The following is a 16,762-nucleotide window of genomic DNA, read 5'->3' as shown; positions in this document are numbered from 1 at the left end:
TGTGGTGATATTTGCAAGTTCTATTTATATTCGGCTTTATATCAAGGAAACAAAATGTATAATGATATTGTTGTTTTTACATATATCCCACCATAAATGTTCATTCATATCATTTCATAACTGTGTAAAGCAGTTTCTGGGTGTTTTATTTACCAATTTCCTCACTGTAGGTGTAGAATAAAGAGATTTTGGAGTAATATTATAATAGCTGAAACTTGGTTAAGGTTTCTGATTAAATGGTGCATAGGGGCTGCAAGGTGGCTCGGTGGTTAGCATCGTTGCCTCGCAGCAAGAAGGTCGCCAGTTCACATCCCGCTGAGGACACCCGGGATCTTTCTGCGTGGAGTTTGCATGTTCTTCCCGTGCAGTGTGGGTTCTCTCCAGGTTCTCCAGCTTCCTCCCACACAGTCCAAAAACATCCATCCATCCATTGTCTATACACCGCTTAATCCTCACTAGGGTCGTGGGGGGCTGGAGTCTATCCCAGCTGACTCAGGGTGAAGGCAGGGGACACCCTGGACAGGTCACCAGTCTATCACAGGGCTACACTTAGAGACAGACAACCAAGCACACTCACATTCACACCTACGGACAATTTAGAATCACCAATTAACCTCAACATGTTTTTGGACTGTGTGGGAGGAAGCCGGAGAACCCGGAGAGAACCCACGCTGCACGGGGAGAACATGGAGACTCCATGCAGAAAGATTCCGGGTGTCCTCACCGGGATGCAAACTGGCGACCTTCTTGCTGCGAGGCAAACAGTGCTAGTCCAAAAACATGTTGAGGTTAATTAGTGATTCTAAATTGTCTGTAGGTGTGAATGTGAGTGTGCTTGGTTGTCTGTCTCTAAGTGTAGCCCTGTGATAGACTGGAGACCTGTCCAGGGTGTCCCCTGCCTTCATCCTAATGCAGCTGGGATAGACTGCAGCCCTTGTGAGGATTAAGTCGTGTATAAATAATGGATGGATGGAAGATGAGCATTTAGACAAAATTTGCAACAAAGGAATTATCATCCACACTAAAATGAGTAAATTTCAAAGAATCGTGACACTGACGGACCAGAAGGTAATCTGAAAATGACAGTTTTATCGGCGCCGAGACCCGCCTCATGATACATGTTAAAACACACTGAGACTGTGAAAGCAGCAAGTGACCTGGCTGCTAAACACAGTCTTATTTTGATATTTGACATTGTGATATTTTGCTATTCAGCGTTGCTGTGCGCTTTCACCTGATGTGTCTTTGTTAGCAGAAAATCTGAGTAAACAGGAAAACTTCAGTCAGTGATGGGATGAGCGAGTAGCACGACGATCACACAGTTAACTAAACGGGAGCTGGAAACAGCCCCGGAAAGTCTGATGAGTGAAACGGTCGCAGCTCCCTGTCACCTCAAAGTCCCTCTTTCATCACTTGTGTAGATTTCATTGAGGCATAAATAAATGAAACAGCAAACCATTAAAAAAAAAAAAGAAAAAAAAGATTTAGACTTGGAAAATTGTCAAAGCCAAAGAGTAATGCTCCTCATTTTGCATAAATGCGAGGTCACGAAAAAGAAGATCAAGTTTGTGCTCGGCGACAGTCATGTTTCTTCCTGTTTGCCTGCAGTCCTACGCACATATATCACGTTGGGCGCAGTTAGCTCTGCAGTGCTCTCAGGTAAGTGGCCTTTCATGATCATTTGTGTTAAACGGCAGCAGATGTGACAAGACAAAGATGAAACGAAGACAGAAATGCCATGTTTGATCCAAGTCAGACGAGGATCCGGTGGGTAGCAGATGCAGAATGTGATTATTATGTGAAATGTAAACTCAAAGTGGAATCAGCACAAAAGGCTTGTTTGTGCCGCCGTCCGCACTTCAGGTAACGAGAACCAGCGAGAAAATATGGACCAGCGATCACCGTACTACCTGACAGAGGCTTTTGTTGTTTCATTTTATTATATATGTAAAGACAAGTTGGTGAACAGGAGCCGACTCTTTACCTGCAGTTACAATCATACCTCTGCCCTCTCTAAATCGTGTCCACTCACCATCCATCTATGATCGGAGTTCATAAAAATGCTAATACTCTCATTTGGTCACCTTCAATTACTTTTTATGGACTGGGTTTTGCCTGTCAGGCTACATGCAGGTTTCTCCACCATTTTAACAAAGGAAGTCATATGAGGTCTGACAGAGAGATTACTCAAGGCTGGAAATAAAAGACGAACCCCCTCCCCTGCTCTGTATGTTTTCTCATTACCTATATTTAGACTTTGTTTACTGTTGATCCCTAAATATCAGTCGGAAAGATAGAAATGCAAGATTATCTATCGCAAACGCATCGAGGAGCAAGAAAACTTTATTTTAAGGTCTGTGCATCAACAGTAATGACATTTGTATAGGAGGACTGTCCTTACACAGGTATTCTTACTGGCTTATTTAGTGTTTAATGTCAGGATAAAGTAAAGACTAGAGTCTCAGTGGGAAGAGAAATGTACCAATGAGCTCCTGAGATGCTTTAATTAATTGTATTGCTGATCTTTTTCTTCTATTTTCCTGTCTAGTTGCTGATTTAACGCCCACAAATTCATCACTGGGTATCAGTTAGCACTTTTTTTCTCCGTGAAAATGATCTCTAGCTGTAATTTTTACACCTTTCTAAGAAAAAGTCTTAATGTTTTGATTCCTGCCTCTTAAATGTGAATATTTTCCAGTTATTTTAAACTCTTATATGACCGTAAACTGAGTATATTTTTGTGGTTGTGGACTAAACAAGACATTTGAGGGCATCATTGTGGGTCTTTTTAATCTGTTTTAGGCTTTTTATAGATCAGGGAACTGATTGGTTATTCGAGGACAGAACAATCGTCAACGAAAACAAAAAGTGAGCTGCAGCCTAATCTATGCTACACAGTGGCAGGAGTAATTTAGCCGCATATGTTCAACCTGAAAACCTGGTCGTAGGAAGAATAACAATAAAAAAAAAAAAAAGCCCTGACTGTTGTGTTTTCGAGATTGTAATCAGTGCAGTTTCAAGGTGGAAACTTATTTATTTTTTGCTTATGATATGATATTTTCCAGCATATAAAAGAGACCAGGACTAAACAAGGTTTAAGGAAGGTATGGTTAAATTTCAGCCGTAGTACAGTGCTCGGATCCAGGGTTTACATTATAGATGCACACAACAGCGCAGTATGAAGCATGATTTATTCAACTTAATCAGAAGGAAACACACAGAGAGGAGAAGATGCAGAGTAACACGGGGAGTTGCCAGACCTCAGCGAGCAGCAACAAAACAACTCCCCACTAGAAATGTAAAACAGCACCTTACAGCTATGAACAGTACAACAACGTGCATCTGCAGAAAACAATTACTACAAAATGTTATGAGCACTGCAAAACAGCACCAGAGCCTTCAAACTGTAAATGTGGAGGAGTGACTATTTAACCTACAGGAATATGGACTTTCTTAAAGTTGGTCATCCAATCGTTAAAAGGTTAAATTGTTTGCCAATTTAAATTAGATCTTTGTTTGCCTTCTTGACTTTAAAATGCATCGTTTTCCACAGTGTTTCTGGTATGTTGGTTTATTTTAAGTGTTGATTTAGAGCAGCACCATTTAGTTGGAGTGTACTGTGGCGTTTTCAGTCTGGATAACAGTGTCAGATGAACTCTAGCGTATGCTAACAGTGGTATATTCAACAGTCCCTCTTAGCTGTCTTCTATGGCATATTCATTATACCGACTCCCTACTGCTTTTGATGCATAAGTAACCAGTCTACCGGAAGCCTTTTACATGTGGGGAAACGAGCTCAGGAACACTCAAATTGGACCCAATGGAAGTACAAAGAATATTACTGCAGATACTGTAATGTCTTTTTTTTTTTTTTTTTCTCTAGCGTTTGCCGTCACAACTAATTTCACAGTGGCACACTAATGAGGAAATCCTCTGTACAACATCTTTAAGCTGACAGTTGGATGTAACCTCAGATCTAGGTCACATCCTCAGCCAAGTTCTTTGCTAAATTAATAGGTTATTTAACGCTGGTCACACTCGCAGAACAATCAACTGTGATGTGGAATCCAAATTTTGATGGTCTGAGGTAAGATGAGGTAAGCGGAGGGAAAACGGGGATATACTGTATGTTGCTGTTTAATGCAGGCAAACGGGAGATATAGTGTGACAGCTGGGGTGTTGCTGAAGTCAACGATAAAGCTCGACTTGTTTGAAGAAAAGATAGAAACAGAGATTAGAGATGACTTTGACTTTGAGTCCGTAAAGACATCGGATGCTGCATAGCGACAGCGCCACGGTGGGCGGGGGGGCGGGGGGGGGGGGGGGTGCAAGGCTGAAGAGTGGCATACAGATAGAGAACGGGAAGATGTGTATAGAATCCAGGTGGAGATGGGGAGGGAGGAGGGTGAGGGGTGGTGGAGAGCCGGGTGGGGGGAGGGCCTGCTTGAAGTGCTGTGAGAGCTGCCAGAGCGAGTTTCAGAGCTCCTTGAAGTTCTTTCTGTTGGAGGGAGAGCATGTACTTATTTGTCCCCTTGGGAGGGGAGAAGGGAGCGAATGTGTGTGTAGAGAGGGGTGGCGGGGTGATTGGGGGGAGTACACAGTACTCAGCAGGCACTGTGTGTGTGCATGTGACTGTGTGTGTGCATGTGACTGTGTATATGCATCGTGTGATCACACATCTCCTCAAGCAGTTCTATAATTATCCCAAATTGTGTCTGGTGGGGCCTGCCTCCATCCCAGTGGAGCTGCAGACAATCTGGGCTCCTGCCCAAATCTGCAGAGAGTTATCCTGTTAGCAGTGATTGGGTAAAGGAGGAGCATCAAAAACTATTCAAAAGCCCCGGGACAAAGTTGGATAAATTGAATGAATGCTAAATAAGTTCAAGAGCAACCGCAGGGGCACAGCTAAGTTACACGGCTCGACAACGCTGCGCTGACACTGCCGGACAAAATACAGATGTTCAAATGCATCTGTATGGGAACAATAGCTGTGAAGAAACGGTTCCACAAAATGTTCTGCCAGATGAATAGTCTGTGTGCCACATGCAGCGGCTGAGCCAGGCGAGTCAGGGTGGTCAAGCTGAGCCCGTTTCTCACTTTGGGATGGCACAATATCTCATTAGCTTATTTTTGTTTTGGTTTCTTTTAACAGAAAAAGCTGTAAAATAGCTGTAGGCCAAATTTTTTTGCTTCTCTCTCTTACTAGTTTCTTGTGCAGGCAAGACTGCCATGCCCAAGTACATGAGAAATTATAGTATTTACAGTGGAACAGTCTTTCTAATGATGCTCATGCAATTGTTGATGAAGCTCATGAGACAATGATAATTTACATTACATTACAGGTGCATCTACAGGATGTATGTCAGGTTTCCTTGTTCTGCTCAGGAAACCCACCGAGCTAACGTCCAGCCAGCATTTTGACTTTCTTTTGTTTTATACTTACTTCTTTTCTAATAAGTTAAACTTGATGAAGAGTTTACAACTTGTAACTTAGAGATCTGTTAATTGTTAAGAATGAAATGCATATTTTTCTTGATGGTGTCCTGTAATTAAGGACTTCAGTGAACAATTAAACCATACACCTTCTGAAAAAACACAAATCCAAAATGACTAATGCTGCACATAAGTAATTAAAAAGTGAAAAAGTTATGAGCTGCTACTAATGAATTAGTCACTCACTTTCAAATGAAGCGTAAACTTTTAACAGTAAATGTAGTAAATAAGTTAAGCATTCAAAATCCATTAGAGAGCTCTTAAAAAGGAGAGCAGACACCAGCCAAAGTGGTTGTTTGTCCACGTTTCATCATTTTTATGCAGATGACACAGTCTTGTATGCATCTGGCTCAATTCAAGCTAAGTTAAGATATTAATCTGGCCTGAGCCCTCCTCATTGTTCTCTGTAGAATCTCAAGCTTGTACAGAATGCTGACCAGACAAAATGTGCTTAATTCTTTTTTTTAAGAACCCATAATTCCAGTTTGATCTCCCCGCCATACACTAAAGTGACTGATACTGAAACTAAAGTGTGTCCAATCTGGACAGCAGCACTTTAAAAACGCATGTGGAGCAACTGGCACGGAAACGAAAGATAGCAATAGACTTCTTAGATTAAAATAAAGCATGTTGTCACAAGGGCATGAAAACGATTGTACTACCAACCATCATGTCTGTGGACGACTGTGGAGATATCCTTTATTCTCGCACCGCTCGCTCTACCTTAAAATATCTCGGTGCAGTTCATCACAGTGCTTTGTGCTTCATTACAGCAGATAAATATCGTACTCATCACTGTGCACTTTATGAAAAACTAGGCTGGTCCTCAGCAGCATCAAGAGGAGAACTACAATCTATCATTTTGGTTCATAAAGGTCTCCTGCAAAAGCTGCCTCAATATATCACTTCTCTTTTCAAATTTTCAAGCCACTGCGCAGCAGAGCACATCTCAAGACTGTTTAACTGCAGTCACCCCCTCAGGTAAACTCTGAACTTGGGAAGACTGCCTTTATCTACTTTGCACATTATAAATGGAAGGAATTACAGAGGATTTAAAAATGTTCTCATCACACTGGCTGATTTTAACTTCAAGTTTATTTAATATGTCCTTTGTTATGTCTTGATGTCAGTTAGATCACCTCATTAAATGAAACTTATATTAATGCAACAAAATCTCTCTTTTCTTCTCTTGTACTATGTAAAAACATTTTTGATGACTCATCTTGCCTTTGAGATGAAATATACACATTTATCCAATCGGATGTGATTTGGGATGTTGAGCTTCCCATCATTCAAAACCACTCTTGACTGTCGGCGGTGTCGTCGGTCAGAGGTGTCTCATCGATGGAAGCTGGCAAATGTTTGTTTACGCTGCAGTCAATGTCACTGAGGTTCAATTTATTCACTTTTTCTTGTCCTCTGTCTAATGCAGGCGAGAGAGGGGAATTATTAACTATATATAGTACAAGTATTAAAGGGATGTTAAAATACGGGGAGCAGGTGAACGGAGGGAAGCTGAATTTTTACGACAAACACCAGCCATTTTGTGTCAGTTACCATTGTTGGGCTGAAGACTTGACGGCTGTGACACTAGTGGTGACTTTTTTTTTTAAGACTTGCCTGTCACCGAGTCTCCAGCTCGACAGCTCGGGAAAAGCTGGCTGCATTTCAGCATGTAGAGGTGGAGTCTTTACACTATGGAACAAGGGGCCACCTAAAGTGCTTGTGACAGCAGAAGAGGCAAGCCGGGTCCCAAACGCACTGCAGCTCCCAAAAAAAAAAAAAAGGGGAGTGAGCGGGGCCCACTGCTGCAACCTGGGAGTGACTGAAGGCAGCAGAAAGTGTGAGTGAAAAGTAGAAAAGAGGTGTACATCAATCTCTTTGTGGCTACGTACAGTAAATGCCCCCCTGCTGGGAGGAGATGACAGTGGAGGATGCTCTGCTTCAGCTGATGTTTCATGCTCACAACCTGAACAGGTTCAGCTATCAATCAAATGGAAAGGGAGTCCACCAGGACTGGATGGCCTTCTAACCATGTAAAACATTTATAGAAAGAACATATTGCTTTTTTTTTTTTTTTTACTGTTTTTGACTCATCACAGATTTTAACGAGCCCAAACGAACGCGCTGTAAAAACTCTGTATTTACTGTAGACGTTATAATTTAACACAGTTTATGGGCTGCCTTCTTGCTCTACTTTCAAGAGTTCAGCATTGGTTCAGTTTTGCAAACCTGCAGCTCTGCACAGCCACAAAGTGCAGTATTGGAAGTCTAATCTCTCTGAATGCGGTTTAAAAGGCATCCTATTTAATTAGACCCTTTATCAGAGTCACAAAAATAGAAAGAATTGTCATATGTTCCAACGATCCATCATGTGTGACGTTTGGTTCCATCATGACTTTTCATCACTTTATTCTACATATCAATTCAAACTGTTTGCACTAAAAAATATAGAATAAAATAAATAATAATTCTTCATTCCTTGGTGACTCAGCTCAGCCAACAGCCTCGTGGCAAATGTTTATCGACTTCATCGCTGAACTGCAGGTTATATTAATCAAGCAAATTTAATTTTTATTTTGTCTTTTTGTTGTGATTTATGGCATTATAACTGTGTCATACTGCACAGAAGACATTCTTCTAGTCATGGCTGTGCTGTTTCCATCGAGGTGTGGGTCTTTATATTGCAGTAAAAAATGAGCCCACAGGGAGTAAAAATGTGACAGGAGCAATAAACACCCAGAAACTACTTGGGGTTGGGGAGGTTAATGTAAGTCCTGGGACGCAACCCCTTTTAAACATGCAGCCAACACAGTCCCTCACTTTAAAGCGCTGTCTCTTTATGTGCCCAACTAACCAACATCCTAATGCAAAAACTAATGTCTGACAATCGCCTGTTGCTAAACATGTACCAAACAGCAGCAGTGTAGCTTCCTCACATTGGCTCATGAATTGCTTTAATTAAACTGAACCAGCTTATGATGTGGACCTTTCAGGCCACAAGAGAATCATACAAAATAGGGCAGTTAAGGATTCAGTTTAATAAAACTGGCTGTGTTTCTGAAAGGTTCTTTCGACTGATTTTAAAATTAAGGTCAGTTAATAAGACTTTATAGGCCCATTAGACTATAACGGCCTCATCTGATATAACAAAATATTAAGAAACATGAATTAACCATAGTTGGCTCACCAGTAATGTCCTGTTATTTGACCGCGAGGGGAGGAAGGTTGCGTCGCCGACATTCGGAATAAAAAATCCCAGTGGCTGAATATGCTTGATGATATAAGCTTATTTAGATGGTAAAAATATTGTAAATTCATTTTCATGATTTATTTCACTGCCACTGCCTGGCTGCATTAAGTTCAGTTCCCCCATGCCCATGGGTTTATATAAAAATACTTCTATACCATTACACAGCTTTTTGCAGGTTACCCAGCAGGTGCCCACAGGTGCCCGACCCGGTGCAGGGCTCTGCCACCTCCATTCTTCCTGTACGAAAACCTAAAAATAGTCAAGTGCCAGCAGGCACAAAAGCATTTCTCTGACCTGTTTCTAAATCTACCCTGACATCCCAAATCTCCGTGTCCCTCCACGACTCTCGCTCACTCATTCATGTCTGAAGGCTGCAGAGACAGAGGCACCACCCATGTGAACACACACTGATTGCAAAGTCCAAGTCCAGCTGCACAGATGTGGCGCACTGCTTGTCTCACAAGATGGGGCTGGCATCCCTATATCCATCATCATGGGCAGCAGTAGATGACACTGTGAGCCAGTAAAAGCTATGACCATCCAGAGAGGCTTCAAGGCCTCCTTTTTCTTTGTCTGTTTTTCAAACCAAACATTGAGCTTTTTTATTATGTGAATAGCTAAAAACATGTGAAGAGGACTGCTTCACAAGGTATTTAGATTTTATGTAAGCAGAGAGATGATGTGTGGCAGAAATGAGAGTAAATCAGTCAACAACCAAATGAAGGACAGAATCAACATGCAGAAAAAGAGACCACAGGTCTGCAACCATGCCAGCAGCTCTGTACTTTGACATAATGGGGCCTTGAAATGCAACAACACTAAATGCGAACATTCACTGACTACAATGCTCATAATGACAGAGTCACCATGTTGATGTTGAGCAGGTATCACGTCTAGCATGTTCACCATCTTGTTTATTATGTCAACATGCTGGTATTTGCTAATTAGCCATGAAGTACAGATGAGGTTGATGGGAATGTTATTAACTTTGTATTGATATGAGAAGTATTTATGTGGTGAATAATCCTTAATTAAAAGGAAAGTTGTTTAATTACTTCACTTAAAAAGTTAGGGTTAGCCATGACACCCTCTGCAAACTACGGCTGCACAATATTGTAAAATACTGACTATGAAAATTTGTGTATTTGCTATGTACACTGCAACAATATATATTTAGGAACTGAGTAACTATTTGGAGAGAATTAGTCAATCTAGAGTGATGAGTTCAATTTGTAGGGAAGTGCATCTCCTAGAGCAGGGGTGGGCAATCCTGGTCCTCGAGGGCCACAGTCCTGCATGTTTTAGATGTTTCCTTCTTCCATCACACCTGATTCAAATGATCAGGATCGTTATCAGGCTTCTGCAGAGCTTGATGATGAGCTGATCATTTGAATCAGGTGTGATGGAAGAGGGAAACATCTAAAACATGCAGGATTGTGGCCCTCGAGGACCAGGATTGCCCACCCCTGTCCTAGAGGCATAGTATAAATTAAACAAAAAAAACAAGCCTAAACTTGTTAAACATCTGTCTGTCCATAGACTTAACAATTTATGGACGTTCCCTTAACGCCTCACACACAGGCTACAGTGGAAGCTGGCTGGGTAGGTAGCTGTGCATAGAGAAGCCTCTAGACTCCACTTAGTTACTGCAGCACAGCAGCTCAGACAGGAGTGTGATCAAAATGTAGCTTGAAAAGAATGAATTCTCTATCAGATTGATCCAAACTAAACCAAAGGACTTTATCCACATAGGCTGTTTGTATTAGCGCAGAGCTCTAATATCAAAATCACAGTTGATCATGATGACTTTTTGTATCAAGCAGCAAAAGTTGCAGCATGATATTTAACATAATTTTGCATTCTTCACATTGTCCCTTCTGCACAACGACTATTACACATGCGCACATTGCAACATCAACGCAGGGAGAATTTATTTTGAAGGACTAGATGTTGAGATATTTCACAGTACAATTAAAAATATGGACATGCCGTTGGTGCTGAAGTAAACTTTGACCATAAATATCACAACAAAATAGCTGCTGAGATATACCGCAAGCATTGCTTAAAATAGATGTGCAAGGAACACTACACACGACCTCTTCACCACCTACAGAACAGCAAATAAAATTCCTGGAGTTGATTTTCTTTGAGTGGTGCCACTTTTGTACATCCCATGCATGCATTCAAGGATACACATGCAAACATTTAAAATGCGTAAAAAAATGGCTTTGCAGACAGAAATCCATTCAGCACATTTGTTGGAGTACACACACACACCGTGCAACCTTAATAAAGAGAACTGTGCTAACTGCAAGGTTAAAACTCCATGTACAAACATTTTTCTATGGAAGTCTATTGACCAGAAAAATCTTTTATATGCTGCCACTTTCTAAAATGTCCACAAAATTTTGGAACACAACGCCCACCACTAACCCCCCCTGGAAACAAAAGCAGACACAGGCAAATGAGTGCATTCATGATGGGAAAGCCTGAATCATCGCTGCTCATTGTGCCACCACTTCACTAACAGAGTGACCAAAGCCCACATGCAGCAAAGCATGAAACGCACACGAAGCCGGGTTACTGTACGTCCACGCAGAGCACTCAGTGGCCCGGTTTGCTGACACCTGAATAGACATTTACAATCAATTTTTTGAAAAGCTTTGAGAGTGGGACGAATGAAAAGGGAATGCACTTACTGCTTGACAGATGATGGGGTATTTGATTCGATTGATGCCGCCGGCAAACACAGCGAAGGTCAGCGCTGTGTGGAAACAGAAGTTGAGAAGCATATGCCATCCCTTCCGACTGATGCGGATTGCGCTGCCAAAAAAAAAACAAAAACAAGAAACAAATAATTAGCAGGCGCAAACCATACCTCCAAGAGTTTTTTATCGTAAAATAGAACCTCATTGAGATTCAGTTTTCAAGGTATATTGCCCATCAGCCGACTCAGGTATGATTTAAACCAGTCTTTCACAAGGTCTGCATAAATTGCCCTCTTCTTTTACCTTGCTACTGCCATATAGATTAACAACCGCAGGAGAGGAGCCAGGCAGTGCAGCTCATAGCAAACAAGCTTTTACACCTTCCACTGTAAACACATGTGGTGAACACAACATTTAAAGTGACAGTAACACAGAAAAATTCAAATTAAAGCCTTTAGGAGAATTTAGGAAAAGCTTATTTTTTCGGTCGTTACCAAATCAGATGTCTGAGTGAGGTCAGCTCCACATTTAGAAATGGAGAGATGTGGTGTTTTTTTTCTTTTTTTTGCTATTGATTCAGAGAATTTTAACAGCATCATCGTGATCAATCATCATCAACCATGCACACAAAATCACTGCGACCGCATCCACTGAGTGAGCAGCGGTATTACAGTAATGGAAATGTGGAACACTGCAGAACATCGCATTGGTAAAAAATGCAGGAACTCACATAAAATCAGACTTATGCCCAAGTGACTGCAGCCCCAGTGCATGCTGGGGGATTTACCTACATACCTACATACAACATAAACGCATACAGCTTCAATTTACCTAATTAACTGATCTGAAACTGGCATTTTGCTCAGAAAAATCTGAAACTCCAAGACAAAAAAAAGCATTATTGTACATTTAATTAAATACAACATACTAATTGTGTGACCACTGGCTCCATTTGACCTTTTCAGTACATCTTGAGCTCACAGACATTGTACTTTTTTTTCTTTTTCTTACACATTTCTGTGTAGACAAGCTTATTGTACAGAAGATGAATGGTTCCTCATAAGACTTCCTTTTGAAAAAGCAATAAAAATATTCAAAGCTGCCATTCAGCGAGAGAGACGGACCTTTCTTTTAAATTCATTCTGACTGAACTTTGAGGAGAAAAGTGTTTACAGGAATGTTGTTTGAAATCTTCTGACAATGAAAAGAAAGTGATAAAAAAAAATAAAAATCCAAGGAGGCGGTTTTATGATATGCACCTTCAGAAGGTCAGAGCCTACATACACAGTGATAGATGCGGCACTGGAGCATAAAAAGAAGATACGATTGGTTTAACTCCTTGCCACAGACTGCATTGTGCTTATTTTAGAATGATGAACCTAAGGCAATGGGCTATTTGCAGATTTTTTTTGAGTAAGAATCCGATGTGTTATTCAGCGTACAACCTTCCCACACAGCTTTTTCACCCACCTGCACATATACAGTACATGTAGTGGTGTATGCACATAAATAGGAATCACTCTGCTGGTTTGATGATGAAATAAAAAGAGATTGCTTCCAGTTGGCTGGGCCAATTCAAGTTCTCACAATGTAAATCTACACACTAATATCCACTTTGTGAAATATGGTGTTAGCCGGGGTCTGTGCAGCCCCGAGCAGGGCACCACGTTACTGCTTTCCATCCAGCTGTTAGACAATAGGCTAAATAGGTCAGACAATACCAACATATTTGCCAGAATGTGTGAATAACCAGACCATCTATTCTTTTAATTACTTTCCTTTGTCAGCTCCCTCCTTTTCATCTGTACAGTCACTGTCACCATTTGAAATTATATAACCCTGCGCTGGAAGTCTCCACTCCCCAAAATGGAGGAGCGGAGCCCCGGCAGCACGTGAGCCAACTGTAGATGAAGCAGCGGCTCAGCAGAGAGCCATGAGGCGTTTCTGGGGCCGGGCTTCACTGCTCTGTGTAAGGGGAGGGAGAATTAGAGCTCCTGTTGTCGATGCCTATGCTGCGGTCCAGGTACTGAACTCCATCCAGCAAAGAGGCCATAAATCAGGCCGGCTCCTGGCCTCCCTGGAAGGGGGTTTTCATAGGCGCTGCTCTGGGCTTTCATTGGGTCAAGTACATTAACCTGGCAACCCTCCACATCCCCATGTCCCGGAGGGTAGGGGGAATAAAACTGTCCTCACTCTGCATCTGCTCTCTCACCCCGCACCCGCTGCTCGGCCAAATGTAAGGGACAATAAAGCCATGGACAGTGTAATGTGACACATTATACGATGAGTAGTTTCAGCCAAGCCGTTTGATTGGTCGCAGAAACGTTCCAAACACGGTGCCGAGGTCCCGTAAACTATAGGCTGCAGCACTGCTACGTGCAGAGATGAAAGCGGCTGCATGCTGATGCACAAGAACTGTTACGGAGACAAGAGGGCGGCATGGCAACAGGGTAGGTTCATATGACTGACATCAATGATGAAATGAATGTAGCTTTGGTGTCCCACACACCTACAACTGGAACATAAGGAGCGATCCTTTGCAACTGAGCAACACTAGACTTTCTTTGAAGTCATGTCCCTGTCAAAGCGAAGTCCAGCATTTGCAGCTCTGTTTTGGTCTCCACTAACTCCAGTAGTAAATGTCTAGCTTGTTAGCCGCTAAATGCTCCACTAGCAAGCTGCTAACATCCTCCATCTGATGCCTGGTGCTGAGCAGGTAGTCTGCAGTGGGTTTATCTCTCAGACAACAGCTGCTTGCTGCAGCTGGAAAGGATGCTGATGAGAGCTGTGAGACTGAACTGTAATGATGAAGTTGTGAGCTGTAAAACTAAGACAATTAACTCGGAGACATTACGAAATTCTGCCGACCTGAGGGGGAGTGTGGAGTCAGGCGTCAATTCTCTGTGAAACTTGTCCTACAAGCTCCCACCGTTCACATTAATAATCCGAGCGACTGCTACTATAAAAATATTGATTAGAACAGCTGCAGATATCTGGTTTTATTGCTTGTAAATCAGCCGCTTTGTAAACTGGTAAAACAACACACTGCACGCTGTTGTTGTTGTTGTGATTCCACTAAATGCACTAAAAGCTTCACTCTGTTTCATTAAACACATCAGACAACACACATTTCGCTGCTCTTTATTAACTAAATGGCATGTTTTGCCTCCTTTAGAATATGTTTGTTTGTATTATTACTGTAGAATTAATGGTGCAAAACAACAAACAGCACATTTTTGAATTCATTTCGCTTGTTTGTCTCCTCCTTACAGGATCTATTTAGGAGTTCTACACCATGGCTTTATCTGATGTAAACAGGAAGGGCCTGCTCAAAACTCACGGAGGATGGAGCCGACTCGCTATGGAGGTATCTGCAGACGTTTCCTAAATGGCTCTTGTCGATTTGGTCTGAGGTGTAATTATCGACACGAGTTGCCAGCTGTACCATCATCCCAGATATGTTGGGGCGGCTGTGGCTCCGGTGGTAGAGCGGGTTGTCCACTGATGGCAAGGTTGGCGGTTCGATCCCGCCACATGCCAAAGTGTCCTTGAGCAAGACACTGAACCCCAAATGGCTCCCAATTAGCGCCTTGCATGGCAGCTCTGTCGCCATTGGTGTATGAATGTGTGTGTGAATGGGTGAATGAGAAACATTGTAAAGCGCTTTGAGTGCCGAAAGGTAGAAAAGCGCTATATAAGTGCAGACCATTTACCATTTACCAAAGGGTAATGTGGCCATGGACTGGACTCCACCTACATCCCTCCTTTATGTACTGTACAGTCTTCTTAGAGGATTTGCATGATTGCTGCATCAGCTGCTATCAGTTTGTGGAATCATAATTCACAGACATCCATGAACTGCAGTTTGATAACCGTGAGGTGATGTGAATCTACCTTTATGAATATGAATTCCAAGCGGACATATTGACGTGCGTGCTCACTGAATGACGATTGCTGCAATGAAAGCTAGAATTTTACCATCAAGTTCCTCCTCCAGCAATACGGTATCAGTGTTTCCCTTTTTTTTTGGACTGAGTCATGACTGCGAACGCTTTTGACGTAAATTGCGTCAATTGGGTTCAAAGGATTTGGGGTTCAAAGACATGATACCCACCACTGTGTTGTTTTTTTTGTAAAAATTTTTCCTCAGCTCATACATCATACATCACTGCTGCATCCGTAATCACATATTCTGTCTTGGGTTATTTCGCTGGCAGAGAAAGAAACCAACAGCACAAACTGTATGCATATATTTATGCATGTAGTGTGTACGTGCGAGTGAGCTGAAGTGAGAAAGTGACAAATTCCAACATGCACACAGCACCACAGTACCTATCCTTGGACACCCTCGCTTGCATTCTGCCCATTTAACACGCAGTCCCAGGGCTTCACGGCTTAGATACTGTCAGTCAGCTAGAGTGATACTAGGCAACTAAAGTGTTACTAAAAAGAGATGTGTTTTAGTGCTGGGGAGTGCCTAGAGGGAGGTGAGGAGGAGGAGGAGGAGGTGCTGGAGTTTGTTAATGTGAGCGCTGTTGGAAAAAAAAAAAGAAAAAATCCCTCCCCTGCGTGTGTGACACCACAAAAGCTCCGGCGTCGTATTTTAAATAAGGGCTTGTTCTCACTCTAGTTTGGACTGGAATGAATGTCTTCCATTTTATGATGAATGAGTGTGTTTACTTGATTCTGATCAGGTTTTTTTGCAGCGTCCCAGTTCTGCGTTATCCATGTAAACACCAAATCCTGAACCCGAAGCATCAAAGCACTGAGGCATAAAATTGCATGTAGACACATAATCCAGGTTTCTGATCATTCTTTGAGATGCTAAAGGCTGCAGTGGTTAGTCAGTTAAGCAAAAAAAAAGGTAATTAATTTGGTAATGCTGTTCTTAAATGTTATTGCTGCTTTAATTTCCAATTACTGGCGATAAGACAGAGAATCCAGCCCGGTGGTAAATGTTGAGGAGAAGATGGCCCCAAAACAGCAGAAGTTAATCAGAAATAGAAGAGACTGAAATGTTTAGGAGTCAAGACACGCCTGCAGGCAGGAAACCTGGACATTATGTACAACAGGATATGAATGTAGAATACACCGTATCAAAGCTGCATCCTATGTATGATAGGAATCAGTGAAAGACAAAACTAGAATACTAATGACACAAAACAGGATCCAAAGTACTGTAGTTGTACGTCAGCATGTCTGATATGTGAAAGGGTTTTGTATGAAAACCTTTAATTGTGTGAAAAACTACAAAAATACAGAAAATATATTAAAAAAATAGGCTGAGACATGTAGCGGTGCCAGTAGG

At 41.9% G+C, this 16,762-nt stretch overlaps 1 protein-coding gene across 1 annotated transcript in view; it reads right to left on the bottom strand.

Moving 5' to 3' along the window:
- The window catches only part of adgra1b (adhesion G protein-coupled receptor A1b), a 209,305-nt gene that overhangs the window by 15,957 nt on the left and 176,586 nt on the right, over window positions 1-16,762 (bottom strand). Inside the window, exon 16 of the mRNA XM_008286670.1 lies at window positions 11,446-11,569. Within this exon, the coding sequence (XP_008284892.1) occupies window positions 11,446-11,569 (124 nt within the window). The remainder of the gene's footprint in view (window positions 1-11,445; window positions 11,570-16,762) is intronic.

The sequence above is a fragment of the Stegastes partitus genome, unplaced genomic scaffold, assembly GCF_000690725.1.
Source record: "Stegastes partitus isolate 25-593 unplaced genomic scaffold, Stegastes_partitus-1.0.2 Scaffold463, whole genome shotgun sequence".
Taxonomy (NCBI): Eukaryota; Metazoa; Chordata; class Actinopteri; family Pomacentridae; genus Stegastes; species Stegastes partitus.
The sequence above is the reverse complement of the archived record's forward strand: the minus strand, read 5'-3'. Positions and strand labels throughout refer to the sequence as shown.